Source organism: Prenolepis imparis, unplaced genomic scaffold (genome assembly GCF_030444845.1).
Source record: "Prenolepis imparis isolate NDT839.2.m4 unplaced genomic scaffold, iyPreImpa1.0 SCAF_12, whole genome shotgun sequence".
In the NCBI taxonomy this organism is placed as follows: Eukaryota; Metazoa; Arthropoda; class Insecta; order Hymenoptera; family Formicidae; genus Prenolepis; species Prenolepis imparis.
In genome coordinates, this window is record NW_028141170.1 from 9,135,835 (window position 1) to 9,154,499 (window position 18,665).

Below are 18,665 nucleotides of genomic sequence, written 5' to 3' on the forward strand. Positions count from 1 at the left end.
GACAGTTAAATTACATAAAAAAATAATGGAATTCTTTTGTTGAGTAGCTTAAGTTCTTAGATTTTGTTATTTCTTTTTGCATATAAGATATTGATTATAAAAAGACTATTCTATAAAAGAAAGTTTAATGATATTAACATTTACAATGTATAAATTAGATATTTAATAATAATGTGACAATACATATTTCGCAAATAAAAAAAATAGAACTTAAGAATAAAAATTGAATAATATCAGTATTTCATATATGAAATCGAAGAATATTCAATTGTTCGATGCAGTTCTTGAAAATCTATGTAATCTATGTACCTATATAGAATTAATATTCATATCCTTTTAAATTTTAAATATAATATAATTGTAATATTGAAGTTTTGTCACACTATAATTTATATATACATATACATATACACATTTATATTTATTACTATTTCTCTTATCTTATTATTGCGTTGAATATATGACAGTAAAGTAAGAGACCGAAGCTTTCACCAACTGAAATGTTTATGTGTAATAGGTTGAATGCATTCTGAGAGATATTTTTTTCTTACCGTGGCAAAACACTCTAACGATCCAACAAATAATCCACCGACACCTACAGTAAATTCCTGGGCGCCTTTCTGCAATAGAATCAGTATCAATCTCTGTACATGTAACGGAGCTACGTACCACTGAACGTTGTACCTACACAATTAGTATAAACAAATTTTTAATTTTAGAAATATAAAATGAATAATTTTGATACACACACATATAAATATGCACATTCACGTCTGCACAGCATATGCTAATTTGTTTTACAAACTACTATTACCTATTATTACTATTATGCTTCTTGATTGCAATGTAAAATTTTATATAACTATAACTACTCTACATAGTTGTATTTTATAAGAGTATATCTTACACGTTAACAAATATGTGTTTATTATGATCTGTTAAGTTTTGCCCCATATAGTTTGCGTAAAACATATATAAAATACTTATAAATGTAAGTAAACAAGGATTTAAAACTTCATCAATATTATCTCCAATCCGAAAAATCTAAAATACAAATTTTATAACTAATCAAATTTTTAGATAACTTCGGTTTTTCGATCATTCTATGTTATACACATTCAAAGTTTCTAAATTAATTAGTAAAAATTATAATAAATTTATAGAAACACATAATACCTGCGAAATTTATATTATAATTTTTACTTTAAAGACATTTTCCTCATTTTGAATATTATAGTTTCTTATTTTGTTTACAAAAATATATAAATTTTACGCAATATTAATTAATTAAAAATATCAGCGTAAAAAAACTAAGAAAAACAACAGAGAGAGAAAGGAAACGAGAGATCTCCCTTGTGTATAACATAAAACACACATTGTATTATAGAATATTTTAAGCGCTTGGGTGTTCAAAAGCAGCTTTAAGAACATAATTCGAAACATACCTGAAAGAGATTAAGACTCAGTGATACTACTCCTACTATTATTAAACAGAACAACATTGCTTCAAATCTGGATACCAAAACTTTAGACAATCTTTAAAGGCAAACAAAATATTATTAGACGTATTATACGCCTATTATCGAGTGGATACTAACTTCATTGCTTGCCGATGTATATCTACGGCACATATTATTTCTTTTAATATTAATGTATCCTTCTTTGGACTAATATTTTGTAACATATTGGCGCTCATTGCGTGTTCAATGCGATAACTGTGAATAATATTTATCAAGAAGCACATTTTCTGTCTTATTTGCCTTTGCAATATATTTTTGTACATAAAAATTCTGTTTATTTTAAATTCTATTTATATTTATTTACAGTATTACGCAGTTTTATTTACAACTCGATTAAATTTTTGTTTTTATATACCTTGCGATTTTAAACAATCCACACATATGTGTAAGATATGCAATAAGCATCGATCCGTTTGCCAGTAGTGTAGTCATCCCTATACAAAATGCTGTATTTAAGTGCAATAGAATTAAAAAGAAATATTTTTCTTGATCGATGAAATACTCTGTTTTAATCAGCAGGCGACGTGATTGAGATATGTTTATCGATAAAACAACATCAATTATATTCCACCAAAATTGTGCGACAATAAAAGCAACTATACTACAAAATGCACATGCTAGAAGTATTAGAAAATAATTAGCATTTAAACTTCTGTTGCATAATGTTCCAAAAGTTTACACTTATATTTTGACTTACTTATAAGCATAATCGTACAACGTTTCGCATAATAGCTATATTCTTCAATAATAGCGTTTTCATATTTATTTCTTAATTGATCATATATATGTTGAAATTGTATTAATAAATATTTCATCTATCAGTCCGACAATTAGTTACATCGTATTGTATGTCAGAAGGAATTATTAGTTATAAAAATTTCAGAACTATCGCTTAGAATGTGTATTATTATAATATAAATCATTAACTTACAACTTCGGCATTATTAGCGAAGAATATATATTTTATCACAAAATAAGTAAAAAAGAGTGCGTTAGCTAGGATTTTGACGACGAAATCAGCCGTGCATTTTGAAGTAAGAAATGAAGTAAACTACAAACACACAGTATTTTTTTTTTAGCAATGTTTGCATTAAAGACTCTGCATTTGAACTATTAATAACTCGAAATTTTTTTACAATACATTGTCTGACTGCCAACTGTACAACAGATATCAAGTCTATTATGATCTATAGTAGAATTTCATTTTATGCATTCTAAGGTAAGAACACATGTTTAATTTTTATTTTATAAATTTTTTAAATATTGGATCAAATATAACGTGATATCGTTGTATACGGTTGGCAGTCAGGCAATCCATTGTAAAAAAATTTCGAGTTATTAGTAGTTTAAATATTTTAATCAAAGATATAAGAAAGAGTATAAACAAAATACAAATTTTTGTTCTGTTTTAGAAGAAGGAACACGAAGATTATTCTTTTTATGCCATACACGTATATGAATATTAGAAGTATGTTTTAAGCATATAAATCACATTTTTGCATATATTTATTGTCGTTAGAGAGTCTGCGGAAACATCCGAATAGATTCGGTATTCTATTCTATTCTTTATAGTAATTGGTTTTATATATAATACATAATTTTTATATAATAATTACGATATATGAAGATGTTTTGTAATTACAATTATATTCAGAGCGTTTGTTAAAATTATCGTAATATATTTTAATAACATTATGTAAATTGAGATTAAAACCGAAATTTTTAATATAAAAATATATCGAAGTTACAATTTTTACAAATAAGTAAGATATCGCACACAGTTTAAGTATTCAGATAATTGCATATATTTGATATATGCCGATCTATTAATTATATTTATTATTAAATTGATTTCATCTTTTGTTTTTTGTTTTTCGTTTTCGATGTCTCATATAACAATTACTTTTTTTTAAATATAAATTATAAATAAATAAAATTTAATAAATTATTGAAACACATAATAAATAATACAGAACTGTTATCATTAACATAGATCATTGTATAACTTATTGTTAGCTTATAGTAGTATACAATAATATGAAGATGTTGTCTTACTTGAAATAAAACAGCAGTCGTCAAAATACCAAGGCAGAAAATAAACCAAAGTCGATCGACTTTTGAATGTTGATAGGGCCATAAGCCTACAGTCTGCAGAAGCATTCGATTAAGACTGAAATATTGTGTTGTGATATAGGTCATCTCTCTAAGAAATCTAGAATATGTATGACTGAAAAAATCGACGATGGTGCGCTTACCTCTTCTTTTTTCATTGATCGATTTAATATTTTCCACAAGTTCTCTCTTTCAGTGTAAATTTCAACGCAAATTTAATAAAACACTAGGCATTACACAAAATACCGTCGTGTGATCGGAACACGTGCAATTCCACAAATTTCTCGGTGAAGTGTATATAATTACACGATCGATACGACTGAATTATTTATTCGATAAGGCGCTGAAATTACTTCGACGTATGTCTTCTTCCCATGAATTAAGCCCTTTCCCCCAAAATAATTCCACGCAAGCGCTTTGTTTCTTTTTCGGAACTGACACTTCATTCTAGTTCGCGCACTCATAGAATACGTTTGGTCTTCGAGAGGAATATCTTTCAACTTTAAACATTTCGATGTCAGCTCTATTTGGTGAAACTTATGTTATCTTAAATCGAATCAATTAGATAAATGCACGGCGCTTTTAAATTTTAACTAGAAAATCGGCACAATTAAGATTTGCTCCTTGTTCCTAATATATTATAAAAAACAGATTGAAGAACTTGAAAACTTATTTGATACAGATTACGGTTCATTCAGGTTACTTGAAATATTATTGAACAGAACATTGGTTCAATACTCGATATGTTTTCTTTCTTGCACATAACTCATTTATTACAAAAAGACAAAGTTATAAAAAAAATTTGGCGACATTAACATTGGCGATGTATAAATTAGATATATAATGATAATGTAACTATATATATATTGCAAATAAAGAAAATGAAACTTAAATTAAAAACTAAGTGAATTTGTATCAGTGTTTCGTATATGATATCGAAGAATGCTTAGTTTTTTGATGCATTGAAAATCTATGTAATCTGTATGTATAATCTATGTGTTGTGTATATCTTTAATTAAATATATATATATTTTCGGAGATTTCTTACGTCTGTTTCTAAATAAACCTATGTGATTAATATTCATTCCCTTTCAAATTTTGAATATAATGTAATTGTAATATTTCGAAGTTAACTACATTTTGTTTACATTATAAATTAATATATTAATTATATATATATATATGTTATTATTTCTTTTCCTATATTATTTTTGCGTTGAATATATGACAGTAAAGTAAGAGACCGAAGCTTTCACCAACTGTAATGTTTATTTGTAATATATTGATGCATTTCGAAAGATATTTATATTTCCTCTTACCGTGCTGAAACTCTCTAACGATGCAATAAATAATCCACCAACATTTATAGTAAATTCCTGGGTGCTTCTCTGCAATAGAAACAATATCAGTCTCTGTATATGTAACGGAGCTATGTACCACTGAACGTTGTACCTACACAATTAGTGTAAACAAATTTGTAATTTTAGAAATAGAAAATAATTAATAATTATGATATAAATATATATATACGTAAAAAATATACACATTTACGTCCGTACAGTATATGCTTATTTGTTTTACAAACTAATTATCTATGCTTCTTGCTTTCAATGTAAAATTTTATATAACTAACTGTTATATATATGGTTGTATTTTATAAGAGTATATCTTACACGGTAACAAATATATGTTTATTGTAATCTGTTAGTCTTTGCCCCATGTAGTTGGCGCAGAACATGTATAAAATAATAATAACTGTAACTAGAAATGGAATTAAAATTTCGGAGATATCATCTCCAACCGATATAATCTGAAAAATCTAAAATACAAATTTAATAACTGTAATCAGTTTTTTAAATACGGTTTCTCAATCATTTTACGTTATACACATTCTAAGTTCCTAAATTAATTATATATAGTGAAAATTATAATAAATTTATACAAAAACATAATACCCGTGTTTACATTATAAATTTTACATTTTACATAGTTTTGAAGATATTTTCCTCATTTTGTATTATTAATTCTTTATTTTGTTTTCAAAAATATAATTTATACGCAATATTAATTAATCAAAAATATAAAATTAAAAGAACTAAAGAAAAAAATAGAGAGAGAAAGGGAAACAAGAGATCTTTCCCTTATGTGTGTGTCGTAAAACACACATTATATTGTAGATTATAGAATATATATTTTAAGTGTTTAAATGTTTAGAAGCATCTTTAAGAATATAATTCGAGACATACCTGAAAAAGATTAAGGCTTAGTAATATTACGCCTGTTACTATTAAATAGCACAACATTACTTCAAATCTAGATGACAAAACTTTGGATAATCTTCAAAGGCAAACAAAATATTATTAGATAAATTATAAATTATATTATACGCTTATTATCGAGTGAATACTGACTTCATTGCTTGCCGATGTATATCTACGGCACATATTATTTCTTTTAATATCAATGTATTCTTCTCTGGAGTAATATTTTGTAACATACTGACTCTCATTGCATGTTCAATGCGATAACTGTGAATAATATTTATCAAGAAGCACATTTTCTGTCTTATTTGCCTTTGCAATATATTTTTGTAGATAAAAATTCTGTTTATATTAAATTCTATTTATATTTATTTACAGTATTACGCAGTTGTATTTACAACTCGATTAAATTTTTGTTTTTATATACCTAGCGATTTTAAACAATCCACAGATATGTATAAGATATGCAAGAAACATCGATCCGGTTGCCACTAGAATACCAAATCCTATGCAAATTGCTGCATCTAAGTGCAGTAGAATTAAAAAGAAATATTTTTTTTGATCGATGAAATACTCTGTTTTAAACGGCAGGCGACGTGATTGAGATATGTTTATCGATAAAACAACATCAATTATATTCCACCAAAATTGTGCGACAATAAAAGCAACTATACTACAAAATAGACATGCTAGAAGTATTAGAAAATAATTAGCATTTAAACTTCTGTTGCATAAAGTTCCAAAAGTTTACACTTATATTTTGACTTACTTGTAAGCAGAATCGTACAACGTTTCGCGTAATAACTATATTTTTCAATGATAGCGTTTTCGGATTTATTTCTTAGTTTATCATATATATTTTGAATTTGTATCAATAAATCTTTTACCTGTCAGTCCAACAATTAGTTACATCGTTGTATGTCAGAATGAATTACTAGTTATAAAAATTTGATTGTCAAAACTATCGCTTAAAATGGGTACTATAAACCGTTAACTTACATTTTCGGTATTAATAGCGAAGAAGATGTATTTTATCGCAAAAATAGTAAAAAAGAGTGCGTTAGTTAAAATTTTGATGACGAAATCAACTGTACATTTCGAAGTAAGAAACGTAGTAAACTGTAAGCAATGATTTTTTTAGAAATGTTTGCATTAAAGAACTTTTTTTAAAAATTGTTAATAAAAACTTTAATTTTTTTATTGGATTGTCTAATTGCCAATTGCACAATGGACATCGAGTTCATTAGGATCTTTAGAATTTTGATTTATTCGTTCTCAGATAAAAACATATATTTAGTTTTTATTTTATAAATCTTTTTATTGATCCTAATATATATTATAATCTAAGGGACTAGAAAGAGTACGAAATCATATAAATAAATGATAATTCTGTTTTAGAATAAGACACACAAAGGTACTTTTATGACGTATAATCATTATAATAATGTTTTATACATATATCACATGTTTGCTTACATGTTTTGTCATTAGAGCGTTTGCAAAAATATCCGAATGGAATCAGTACTCTAAATTGTTGTAATTATTTTTATATACTCAATTGTGTTATATGAAAATGTTTTGTAATTATTATCATATACAGAGTTCTTTCAACATCGTACTATTTTTATAACGTTATGTATAAAGAAGGATTGGAACCGAAATTATTAATATAACTATTAATATAAAAAAAATATCAAAAATCCACAATTTCTAATTTACAAATGATCAAAGGCACTGATATCACATACAGTTTACGCATTAAAATAATTGAGATGCATGTCTCGCGATCTGTTAATTATTTTTATTACTAAACTGGTATTATTATTTTTTTTTTATGTTCAATGTCCTGTATAATATTTGCTCTTCGCAGTATAAATTATAGGTAAATGCAATTTAAGAAAAATTATTGAAACACGTAATAGATAATACAGAGTTGTTATAAATTATTATTTATTATAGTTTAATTCACGGTAGTAATATGAAGATATTGTCTTACTTGAAATAAAATAGCAGTTATCAATATACCAAGGAAGAAACTAAACCGAAGTCGCTCGCGTTTTGATTGTTCATAAGGCCACAAGCCTAAAGCCAGAAGAAGCATTCTGTTCAGACTAAAATATTGCTCCGTGATATCGGTCATCTCTCTTAGAACTCTAAAACACGTATAACTGTGAAAAAATCGACGATGGTGCGCTCACCCCTTCTTTTCTTTATTGATTTAATATTTTTTACGTGTTCTCTCTTTCAGTGTAAATTTTAACACAAATTTAATATAATACCAGTCATTACATAAAATACCATCGTGTGATCGGAACACGTGCAATTCAACAAATTTCTCAGTGATGTATGTACACATATATAATTACACGATCAATACTTACACACGACGCTGAAATTACTTCAACGTATGTTTTATTTTTCCATGTGTTAAGTCCTTTCCACAAAATAATCCCACGCAGGCGCTTTTCTTCTGTTTCGGGACCGACATTTCATTCTAGTGCGCGCACTCATAGAATACGTTTCGTCTTCGAGAAAAGTATCTTCCAACTTTAAACATTTTAATGTCTGATCTATCTAATAAAACTTGTTATTTTGTATCTTAAAGCGATTAAACATAACATTGGTTCATCGCTCGAAATAAATCTTTATATAATAAAATAAACATATATTACGAATAATAATAAATCTAATACATTATGGGATAAATACAAACTCTATAGATTGACGATGAAATGCACAACGCTATAAAGTTCTCGAATATCAAAAGTTTGTTTTTGAAATTAATATTTTATAATATTCCATTGTAATAGGTGAACAAAGTAGTCAGGATATATTTATTGGTATAAATAATATTTGTATATAATATATATATTGAGAACAATTGACGAAACTTGAGCAAGGATAAAAGCAGATGCTGAAAATAGCTCAAACTAAAAGCGTTAGAAAGCTAAAATTATTTAAATTTTTATCTTATATTTTGTTTAAGTTGATTTACACTCAGCATATTTACGCATTATAAATTTTCATATTTTTTTATTAACCGAATTGTGATCAATTTTTTTTATCTAAATGATTGCACATTTTAGTCTTTTCTATTATTTTATTCGTTATACATACATACATATATATATATATATATATATATATATATATATATATATAACATATACTTTATAAATGCATGTATGTGGACGAATTTTTTTCGTAGAAATAATTATATCAAGTATAATATGCATTTTATGTATTTAAACTTTTGCGTATCTGAATCGATTTTCCATCTTGACTCTTACGATTAAAAAGTGTAAACGTATTTAAAAATCTAAAATATTTTACTTGTAAGTGCAGTGGTACAACATTTAGCATTGCATTCATATTTGTTTAAGATTTAATTTGTGTCTTTTAACTCATTACATATAAACTATAACTGCTCCGATAAGGAATAAGAAATAAGAGAATAGAGATAAAATTCGGATATTTTTGTGAAATAAATGATATAAATAGTAATTTAACGTAAATAATAATTTTGTGTCATCTTTAAAAAAAATCATCTCTTTTAGCTTGATTTACAAAAGACAGTTAAATTACATAAAAAAATAATGGAATTCTTTTGTTGAGTAGCTTAAGTTCTTACATTTTGTTATTTCTTTTTGCATATAAGATATTGATTATAAAAAGACTATTCTATAAAAGAAAGTTTAGTGATATTAACATTTACAATGTATAAATTAGATATTTAATAATAATGTGACAATACATATTTCGCAAATAAAAAAAATAGAACTTAAGAATAAAAATTGAGTAATATCAGTATTTCATATATGAAATCGAAGAATATTCAATTCTTCGATGCAGTTTTTGAAAATCTATGTAATATATGTACCTATATAGAATTAATATTCATATCCTTTTAAATTTTAAATATAATATAATTGTAATATTGAAGTTTTGTCACACTATAATTTATATATACATATACATATACACATTTATATTTATTACTATTTCTCTTATCTTATTATTGCGTTGAATATATGACAGTAAAGTAAGAGACCGAAGCTTTCACCAACTGAAATGTTTATGTGTAATAGGTTGAATGCATTCTGAGAGATATTTTTTTCTTACCATGGCAAAACACTGTAACGATCCAACAAATAATCCACCGACACCTACAGTAAATTCCTGGGCGCCTTTCTGCAATAGAATCAGTATCAATCTCTGTATATGTAACGGAGCTATGTACCACTGAACGTTGTACCTACACAATTAATATAAACAAATTTTTAATTTTAGAAATATAAAATGATGAATAATTTTGATACACACACATATAAATATGCACATTCACGTCTGCACAGCATATGCTAATTTGTTTTACAAACTACTATTACCTATTATTACTATTATGCTTCTTGATTGCAATGTAAAATTTTATATAACTATAACTACTCTACATAGTTGTATTTTATAAGAGTATATCTTACACGTTAACAAATATGTGTTTATTATGATCTGTTAAGTTTTGCCCCATATAGTTTGCGCAAAACATATATAAAATACTTATAATTGTAAGTAAACAAGGATTTAAAACTTCATCAATATTATCTCCAATCCGAAAAATCTAAAATACAAATTTTTTACCTAATCAAATTTTTAGATAACTTCGGTTTTTCAATCATTCTATGTTATACACATTCAAAGTTTCTAAATTAATTAGTAAAAATTATAATAAATTTATAGAAACACATAATACCTGCGAAATTTATATTATAATTTTTACTTTAAAGACATTTTCCTCATTTTGAATATTATAGTTTCTTATTTTGTTTACAAAAATATATAAATTTTACGCAATATTAATTAATTAAAAATATCAGCGTAAAAAAACTAAGAAAAACAACAGAGAGAGAAAGGAAACGAGAGATCTCCCTTGTGTATAACATAAAACACACATTGTATTATAGAATATTTTAAGCGCTTGGGTGTTCAAAAGCAGCTTTAAGAACATAATTCGAAACATACCTGAAAGAGATTAAGGCTCAGCGATACTACTCCTGCTATTATTAAACAGAACAACATTGCTTCAAATCTGGATACCAAAACTTTAGATAATCTTCAAAGGCAAAGAAAATATTATTAGACGTATTATACGCCTATTATCGAGTGGATACTAACTTCATTGCTTGCCGATGTATATCTACGGCACATATTATTTCTTTTAATATTAATGTATCCTTCTTTGGTCTAATATTTTGTAACATATTGGCACTCATTGCGTGTTCAATGCGATAACTGTGAATAATATTTATCAAGAAGCACATTTTCTGTCTTATTTGCCTTTGCAATATATTTTTGTACATAAAAATTCTGTTTATTTTAAATTCTATTTATATTTATTTACAGTATTACGCAGTTTTATTTACAACTCGATTAAATTTTTGTTTTTATATACCTAGCGATTTTAAACAATCCACACATATGTATAAGATATGCAAGAAGCATCGATCCGTTTGCCATTAGTGTAGTCATCCCTATACAAAATGCTGTATTTAAGTGCAATAGAATTAAAAAGAAATATTTTTCTTGATTGACGAAATACTCTGTCGTAATCGGCAGGCGACGTGACTGAGATATGTTTATCGATAAAATAACATCAATTATATTCGACCAAAATTGTGCGACAATAAAAGCAAATATACTACAAAATAGACATGCTAGAAGTATTAGAAAATAATTAGCATTTAAATTTCTGTTGCATAATGTTCCAAAAGTTTACACTTATATTTTGACTTACTTATAAGCAGAATCGTACAACGTTTCGCATAATAGCTATATTCTTCAATGATAGCGTTTTCATATTTATTTCTTAATTGATCATATATATGTTGAAATTGTATTAATAAATATTTCATCTATCAGTCCAACAATTAGTTACATCGTATTGTATGTCAGAAGGAATTATTAGTTATAAAAATTTCAGAACTATCGCTTAGAATGTGTATTATTATAATATAAATCATTAACTTACAACTTCGGTATTATTAGCGAAGAAGATATATTTTATCACAAAATAAGTAAAAAAGAGTGCGTTAGCTAGGATTTTGACGACGAAATCAGCCGTGCATTTTGAAGTAAGAAATGAAGTAAACTACAAACACACAGTATTTTTTTTTTAGCAATGTTTGCATTAAAGACTCTGCATTTGAACTATTAATAACTCGAAATTTTTTTACAATACATTGTCTGACTGCCAACTGTACAACAGATATCAAGTCTATTATGATCTATAGTAGAATTTCATTTTATGCATTCTAAGGTAAGAACACATGTTTAATTTTTATTTTATAAATTTTTTAAATATTGGATCAAATATAACGTGATATCGTTGTATACGGTTGGCAGTCAGGCAATCCATTGTAAAAAAATTTCGAGTTATTAGTGGTTTAAATATTTTAAACAAAGATATAAGAAAGAGTATAAATAAAATACAAATTTTGTTCTGTTTTAGAAGAAGGAACACGAAGATTATTCTTTTTATGTCATACACGTATATGAATATTAGAAGTATGTTTTAAGCATATAAATCACATTTTTGCATATATTTATTGTCGTTAGAGAGTCTGCGGAAACATCCTAATAGATTCGGTATTCTATTCTATTCTTTATAGTAATTGGTTTTATATATAATACATAATTTTTATATAATAATTACGATATATGAAGATGTTTTGTAATTACAATTATATTCAGAGCGTTTGTTAAAATTATCGTAATATATTTTAATAACATTATGTAAATTGAGATTAAAACCGAAATTTTTAATATAAAAATATATCGAAGTTACAATTTTTACAAATAAGTAAGATATCGCACACAGTTTAAGTATTCAGATAATTGCATATATTTGATATATGCCGATCTATTAATTATATTTATTATTAAATTGATTTCATCTTTTGTTTTTTGTTTTTCGTTTTCGATGTCTCATATAACAATTACTTTTTTTTAAATATAAATTATAAATAAATAAAATTTAATAAATTATTGAAACACATAATAAATAATACAGAACTGTTATCATTAACATAGATCATTGTATAACTTATTGTTAGCTTATAGTAGTATACAATAATATGAAGATGTTGTCTTACTTGAAATAAAACAGCAGTCGTCAAAATACCAAGGCAGAAAATAAACCAAAGTCGATCGACTTTTGAATGTTGATAGGGCCATAAGCCTACAGTCTGCAGAAGCATTCGATTAAGACTGAAATATTGTGTTGTGATATAGGTCATCTCTCTAAGAAATCTAGAATATGTATGACTGAAAAAATCGACGATGGTGCGCTTACCCCTTCTTTTTTCATTGATCGATTTAATATTTTCCACAAGTTCTCTCTTTCAGTGTAAATTTCAACGCAAATTTAAAAAAAACTAGGCATTACACAAAATACCGTCGTGTGATCGGAACACGTGCAATTCAACAAATTTCTCGGTGAAGTGTATATAATTACACGATCGATACGACTGAATTATTTATTCGATAAGGCGCTGAAATTACTTCGACGTATGTCTTCTTCCCATGAATTAAGCCCTTTCCCCCAAAATAATTCCACGCAAGCGCTTTGTTTCTTTTTCGGAACTGACACTTCATTCTAGTTCGCGCACTCATAGAATACGTTTGGTCTTCGAGAGGAATATCTTCCAACTTTAAACATTTCGATGTCAGCTCTATTTGGTGAAACTTATGTTATCTTAAATCGAATCAATTAGATGAATGCACGGCGCTTTTAAATTTTAACTAGAAAATCGGCACAATTAAGATTTGCTCCTTGTTCCTAATATATTATAAAAAACAGATTGAAGAACGAAATTGAAAACTTATTTGATACAGATTACGGTTCATTCAGGTTACTTGAAATATTATTGAACAGAACATTGGTTCAATACTCGATATGTTTTCTTTCTTGCACATAACTCATTTATTACAAAAAGACAAAGTTATAAAAAAAATTTGGCGACATTAACATTGGCGATGAATAAATTAGATATATAATGATAATGTAACTATATATATATTGCAAATAAAGAAAATGAAACTTAAATTAAAAATTAAGTGAATTTGTATCAGTGTTTCGTATATGATATCGAAGAATGCTTAGTTTTTTGATGCATTGAAAATCTATGTAATCTGTATGTATAATCTATGTGTTGTGTATATCTTTAATTAAATATATATATATTTTCGGAGATTTTTTGCGTCTGTTTCTAAATAAACCTATGTGATTAATATTCATTCCCTTTCAAATTTTGAATATAATGTAATTGTAATATTTCGAAGTTAACTACATTTTGTTTACATTATAAATTAATATATTAATTATATATATATATGTTATTATTTCTTTTCCTATATTATTTTTGCGTTGAATATATGACAGTAAAGTAAGAGACCGAAGCTTTCACCAACTGTAATGTTTATTTGTAATATATTGATGCATTTCGAAAGATATTTATATTTCCTCTTACCGTGCTGAAACTCTCTAACGATGCAATAAATAATCCACCAACATTTATAGTAAATTCCTGGGTGCTTCTCTGCAATAGAAACAATATCAGTCTCTGTATATGTAACGGTGCTATGTACCACTGAACGTTGTACCTACACAATTAGTGTAAACAAATTTGTAATTTTAGAAATAGAAAATAATTAATAATTATGATATAAATATATATATACGTAAAAAATATACACATTTACGTCCGTACAGTATATGCTTATTTGTTTTACAAACTAATTATCTATGCTTCTTGCTTTCAATGTAAAATTTTATATAACTAACTGTTATATATATGGTTGTATTTTATAAGAGTATATCTTACACGGTAACAAATATATGTTTATTGTAATCTGTTAGTCTTTGCCCCATGTAGTTGGCGCAGAACATGTATAAAATAATAATAACTGTAACTAGAAATGGAATTAAAATTTCGGAGATATCATCTCCAACCGATATAATCTGAAAAATCTAAAATACAAATTTAATAACTGTAATCAGTTTTTTAAATACGGTTTCTCAATCATTTTACGTTATACACATTCTAAGTTCCTAAATTAATTATATATAGTGAAAATTATAATAAATTTATACAAAAACATAATACCCGTGTTTACATTATAAATTTTACATTTTACATAGTTTTGAAGATATTTTCCTCATTTTGTATTATTAATTCTTTATTTTGTTTTCAAAAATATAATTTATACGCAATATTAATTAATCAAAAATATAAAATTAAAAGAACTAAAGAAAAAAATAGAGAGAGAAAGGGAAACAAGAGATCTTTCCCTTATGTGTGTGTCGTAAAACACACATTATATTGTAGATTATAGAATATATTTTAAGTGTTTAAATGTTTAGAAGCATCTTTAAGAATATAATTCGAGACATACCTGAAAAAGATTAAGGCTTAGTAATATTACGCCTGTTACTATTAAATAGCACAACATTACTTCAAATCTAGATGACAAAACTTTGGATAATCTTCAAAGGCAAACAAAATATTATTAGATAAATTATAAATTATATTATACGCTTATTATCGAGTGAATACTGACTTCATTGCTTGCCGATGTATATCTACGGCACATATTATTTCTTTTAATATCAATGTATTCTTCTCTGGAGTAATATTTTGTAACATACTGACTCTCATTGCATGTTCAATGCGATAACTGTGAATAATATTTATCAAGAAGCACATTTTCTGTCTTATTTGGCTTTGCAATATATTTTTGTAGATAAAAATTCTGTTTATATTAAATTCTATTTATATTTATTTACAGTATTACGCAGTTTTATTTACAACTCGATTAAATTTTTGTTTTTATATACCTAGCGATTTTAAACAATCCACAGATATGTATAAGATATGCAAGAAACATCGATCCGGTTGCCACTAGAATACCAAATCCTATGCAAATTGCTGCATCTAAGTGCAGTAGAATTAAAAAGAAATATTTTTTTTGATCGATGAAATACTCTGTTTTAAACGGCAGGCGACGTGATTGAGATATGTTTATCGATAAAACAACATCAATTATATTCCACCAAAATTGTGCGACAATAAAAGCAACTATACTACAAAATAGACATGCTAGAAGTATTAGAAAATAATTAGCATTTAAACTTCTGTTGCATAAAGTTCCAAAAGTTTACACTTATATTTTGACTTACTTGTAAGCAGAATCGTACAACGTTTCGCGTAATAACTATATTTTTCAATGATAGCGTTTTCGGATTTATTTCTTAGTTTATCATATATATTTTGAATTTGTATCAATAAATCTTTTACCTGTCAGTCCAACAATTAGTTACATCGTTGTATGTCAGAATGAATTACTAGTTATAAAAATTTGATTGTCAAAACTATCGCTTAAAATGGGTACTATAAACCGTTAACTTACATTTTCGGTATTTATAGCGAAGAAGATGTATTTTATCGCAAAAATAGTAAAAAAGAGTGCGTTAGTTAAAATTTTGATGACGAAATCAACTGTACATTTCGAAGTAAGAAACGTAGTAAACTGTTAGCAATGATTTTTTTAGAAATGTTTGCATTAAAGAACTTTTTTTAAAAATTGTTAATAAAAACTTTAATTTTTTTATTGGATTGTCTAATTGCCAATTGCACAATGGACATCGAGTTCAGGTAGGTAGGTAGGATCTTTAGAATTTTGATTTATTCGTTCTCAGATAAAAACATATATTTAGTTTTTATTTTATAAATCTTTTTATTGATCCTAATATATATTATAATCTAATGGACTAGAAAGAGTACGAAATCATATAAATAAATGATAATTCTGTTTTAGAATAAGACACACAAAGGTACTTTTATGACGTATAAACATTATAATAATGTTTTATCACATGTTTGCTTACATGTTTTGTCATTAGAGCGTTTGCAAAAATATCCGAATGGAATCAGTACTCTTAATTGTTGTAATTATTTTTATATACTCAATTGTGTTATATGAAAATGTTTTGTAATTATTATCATATACAGAGTTCTTTCAACATCGTACTATTTTTATAACGTTATGTATAAAGAAGGATTGGAACCGAAATTATTAATATAACTATTAATATAAAAAAAATATCAAAAATCCACAATTTCTAATTTACAAATGATCAAAGGCACTGATATCACATACAGTTTACGCATTCAAATAATTGAGTTGCATGTCTCGCGATCTGTTAATTATTTTTATTACTAAACTGGTATTATTATTTTTTTTTTATGTTCAATGTCCTGTATAATATTTGCTCTTCGCAGTATAAATTATAGGTAAATGCAATTTAAGAAAAATTATTGAAACACGTAATAGATAATACAGAGTTGTTATAAATTATTATTTATTATAGTTTAGTTCACGGTAGTAATATGAAGATATTATCTTACTTGAAATAAAATAGCAGTTATCAATATACCAAGGAAGAAACTAAACCGAAGTCGCTCGCGTTTTGATTGTTCATAAGGCCACAAGCCTAAAGCCAGAAGAAGCATTCTGTTCAGACTAAAATATTGCTCCGTGATATCGGTCATCTCTCTTAGAACTCTAAAACACGTATAACTGTGAAAAAATCGACGATGGTGCGCTCACCCCTTCTTTTCTTTATTGATTTAATATTTTTTACGTGTTCTCTCTTTCAGTGTAAATTTTAACACAAATTTAATATAATACCAGTCATTACATAAAATACCATCGTGTGATCGGAACACGTGCAATTCAACAAATTTCTCAGTGATGTATGTACACATATATAATTACACGATCAATACTTACACACGACGCTGAAATTACTTCAACGTATGTTTTATTTTTCCATGAGTTAAGTCCTTTCCACAAAATAATCCCACGCAGGCGCTTTTCTTCTGTTTCGGGACCGACATTTCTTTCTAGTGCGCGCACTCATAGAATACGTTTCGTCTTCGAGAAAAGTATCTTCCAACTTTAAACATTTTAATGTCTGATCTATCTAATAAAACTTGTTATTTTGTATCTTAAAGCGATTAAACATAACATTGGTTCATCGCTCGAAATAAATGTTTAAATAATAAAATAAACATATATTACAAATAATAATAAATCTAATACATTATGGGATAAATACAAACTCTATATATAGATTGACGATGAAGTGCACAACGCTATAAAGTTCTCGAATATCAAAAGTTTGATTTTGAAATTAATATTTTATAATATTCCGTTGTAATAGGTAAACAAAGTAGTCAGGATATATTTATTGGTATAAATAATATTTGTATATAATATATATATTGAGAACAGTTGACGAAACTTGAGCAAGTATAAAAGCAGATGCTGAAAATAGCTCAAACTAAAAGCGTTAGAAAGCTAAAATTATTTAAATTTTTATCTTATATTTTGTTTAAGTTGATTTACACTCAGCATATTTACGCATTATAAATTTTCATATTTTTTTATTAACCTAATTGTGATCAATTTTTTTTATCTAAATGATTGCACATTTTAGTCTTTTCTATTATTTTATTCGTTATACATACATACATATATATATATATATATATATATATATATATATATATATAACGTATACTTTATAAATGCATGTATGTGGAGGAATTTTTTTCGTAGAAATAATTATATGAAGTATAATATGCATTTTATGTATTTAAACTTTTGCGTATCGATTTTCCATCTTGACTCTTACGATTAAAAAGTGTAAACG

At 26.2% G+C, this 18,665-nt stretch overlaps 4 protein-coding genes across 4 annotated transcripts; all 4 read right to left on the reverse strand.

Annotated features, from left to right (window-relative positions):
- Window positions 1-401: 401 nt before the first annotated feature.
- On the reverse strand, window positions 402-4,020 carry LOC145943545 (uncharacterized). The gene is made up of 9 exons (XM_083051130.1): window positions 3,576-4,020; window positions 2,452-2,571; window positions 2,218-2,335; window positions 1,876-2,137; window positions 1,599-1,715; window positions 1,446-1,536; window positions 908-1,044; window positions 552-684; window positions 402-495 (listed from the first exon to the last, which is right to left on the reverse strand). Exons 1-9 carry the CDS (start codon window positions 3,717-3,719, stop codon window positions 445-447), a joined length of 1,173 nt encoding a protein of 390 aa, XP_082907256.1. The 5' UTR covers window positions 3,720-4,020; the 3' UTR covers window positions 402-444.
- An 806-nt stretch (window positions 4,021-4,826) lies between these two features.
- LOC145943546 (uncharacterized) lies at window positions 4,827-8,363 on the reverse strand. Its single transcript, XM_083051131.1, has 9 exons — window positions 8,275-8,363; window positions 7,890-8,046; window positions 6,663-6,780; window positions 6,321-6,582; window positions 6,044-6,160; window positions 5,879-5,969; window positions 5,306-5,451; window positions 4,952-5,084; window positions 4,827-4,891 (listed from the first exon to the last, which is right to left on the reverse strand). The coding sequence occupies exons 2-9, from the start codon at window positions 8,031-8,033 to the stop codon at window positions 4,838-4,840; spliced, it is 1,065 nt and encodes a 354-aa protein (XP_082907257.1). The 5' UTR covers window positions 8,034-8,046; window positions 8,275-8,363; the 3' UTR covers window positions 4,827-4,837.
- A 1,545-nt stretch (window positions 8,364-9,908) lies between these two features.
- LOC145943566 (uncharacterized) lies at window positions 9,909-13,185 on the reverse strand. The gene is made up of 9 exons (XM_083051163.1): window positions 13,042-13,185; window positions 11,919-12,038; window positions 11,685-11,802; window positions 11,343-11,604; window positions 11,066-11,182; window positions 10,913-11,003; window positions 10,375-10,511; window positions 10,016-10,148; window positions 9,909-9,959 (listed from the first exon to the last, which is right to left on the reverse strand). Exons 1-9 carry the CDS (start codon window positions 13,183-13,185, stop codon window positions 9,909-9,911), a joined length of 1,173 nt encoding a protein of 390 aa, XP_082907289.1.
- Window positions 13,186-14,296: 1,111 nt separating this feature from the next.
- Window positions 14,297-17,879, reverse strand: LOC145943567 (uncharacterized). The gene is made up of 9 exons (XM_083051164.1): window positions 17,741-17,879; window positions 17,356-17,512; window positions 16,128-16,245; window positions 15,786-16,047; window positions 15,509-15,625; window positions 15,344-15,434; window positions 14,773-14,918; window positions 14,419-14,551; window positions 14,297-14,358 (listed from the first exon to the last, which is right to left on the reverse strand). Exons 2-9 carry the CDS (start codon window positions 17,497-17,499, stop codon window positions 14,305-14,307), a joined length of 1,065 nt encoding a protein of 354 aa, XP_082907290.1. The 5' UTR covers window positions 17,500-17,512; window positions 17,741-17,879; the 3' UTR covers window positions 14,297-14,304.
- Window positions 17,880-18,665: the final 786 nt, after the last annotated feature.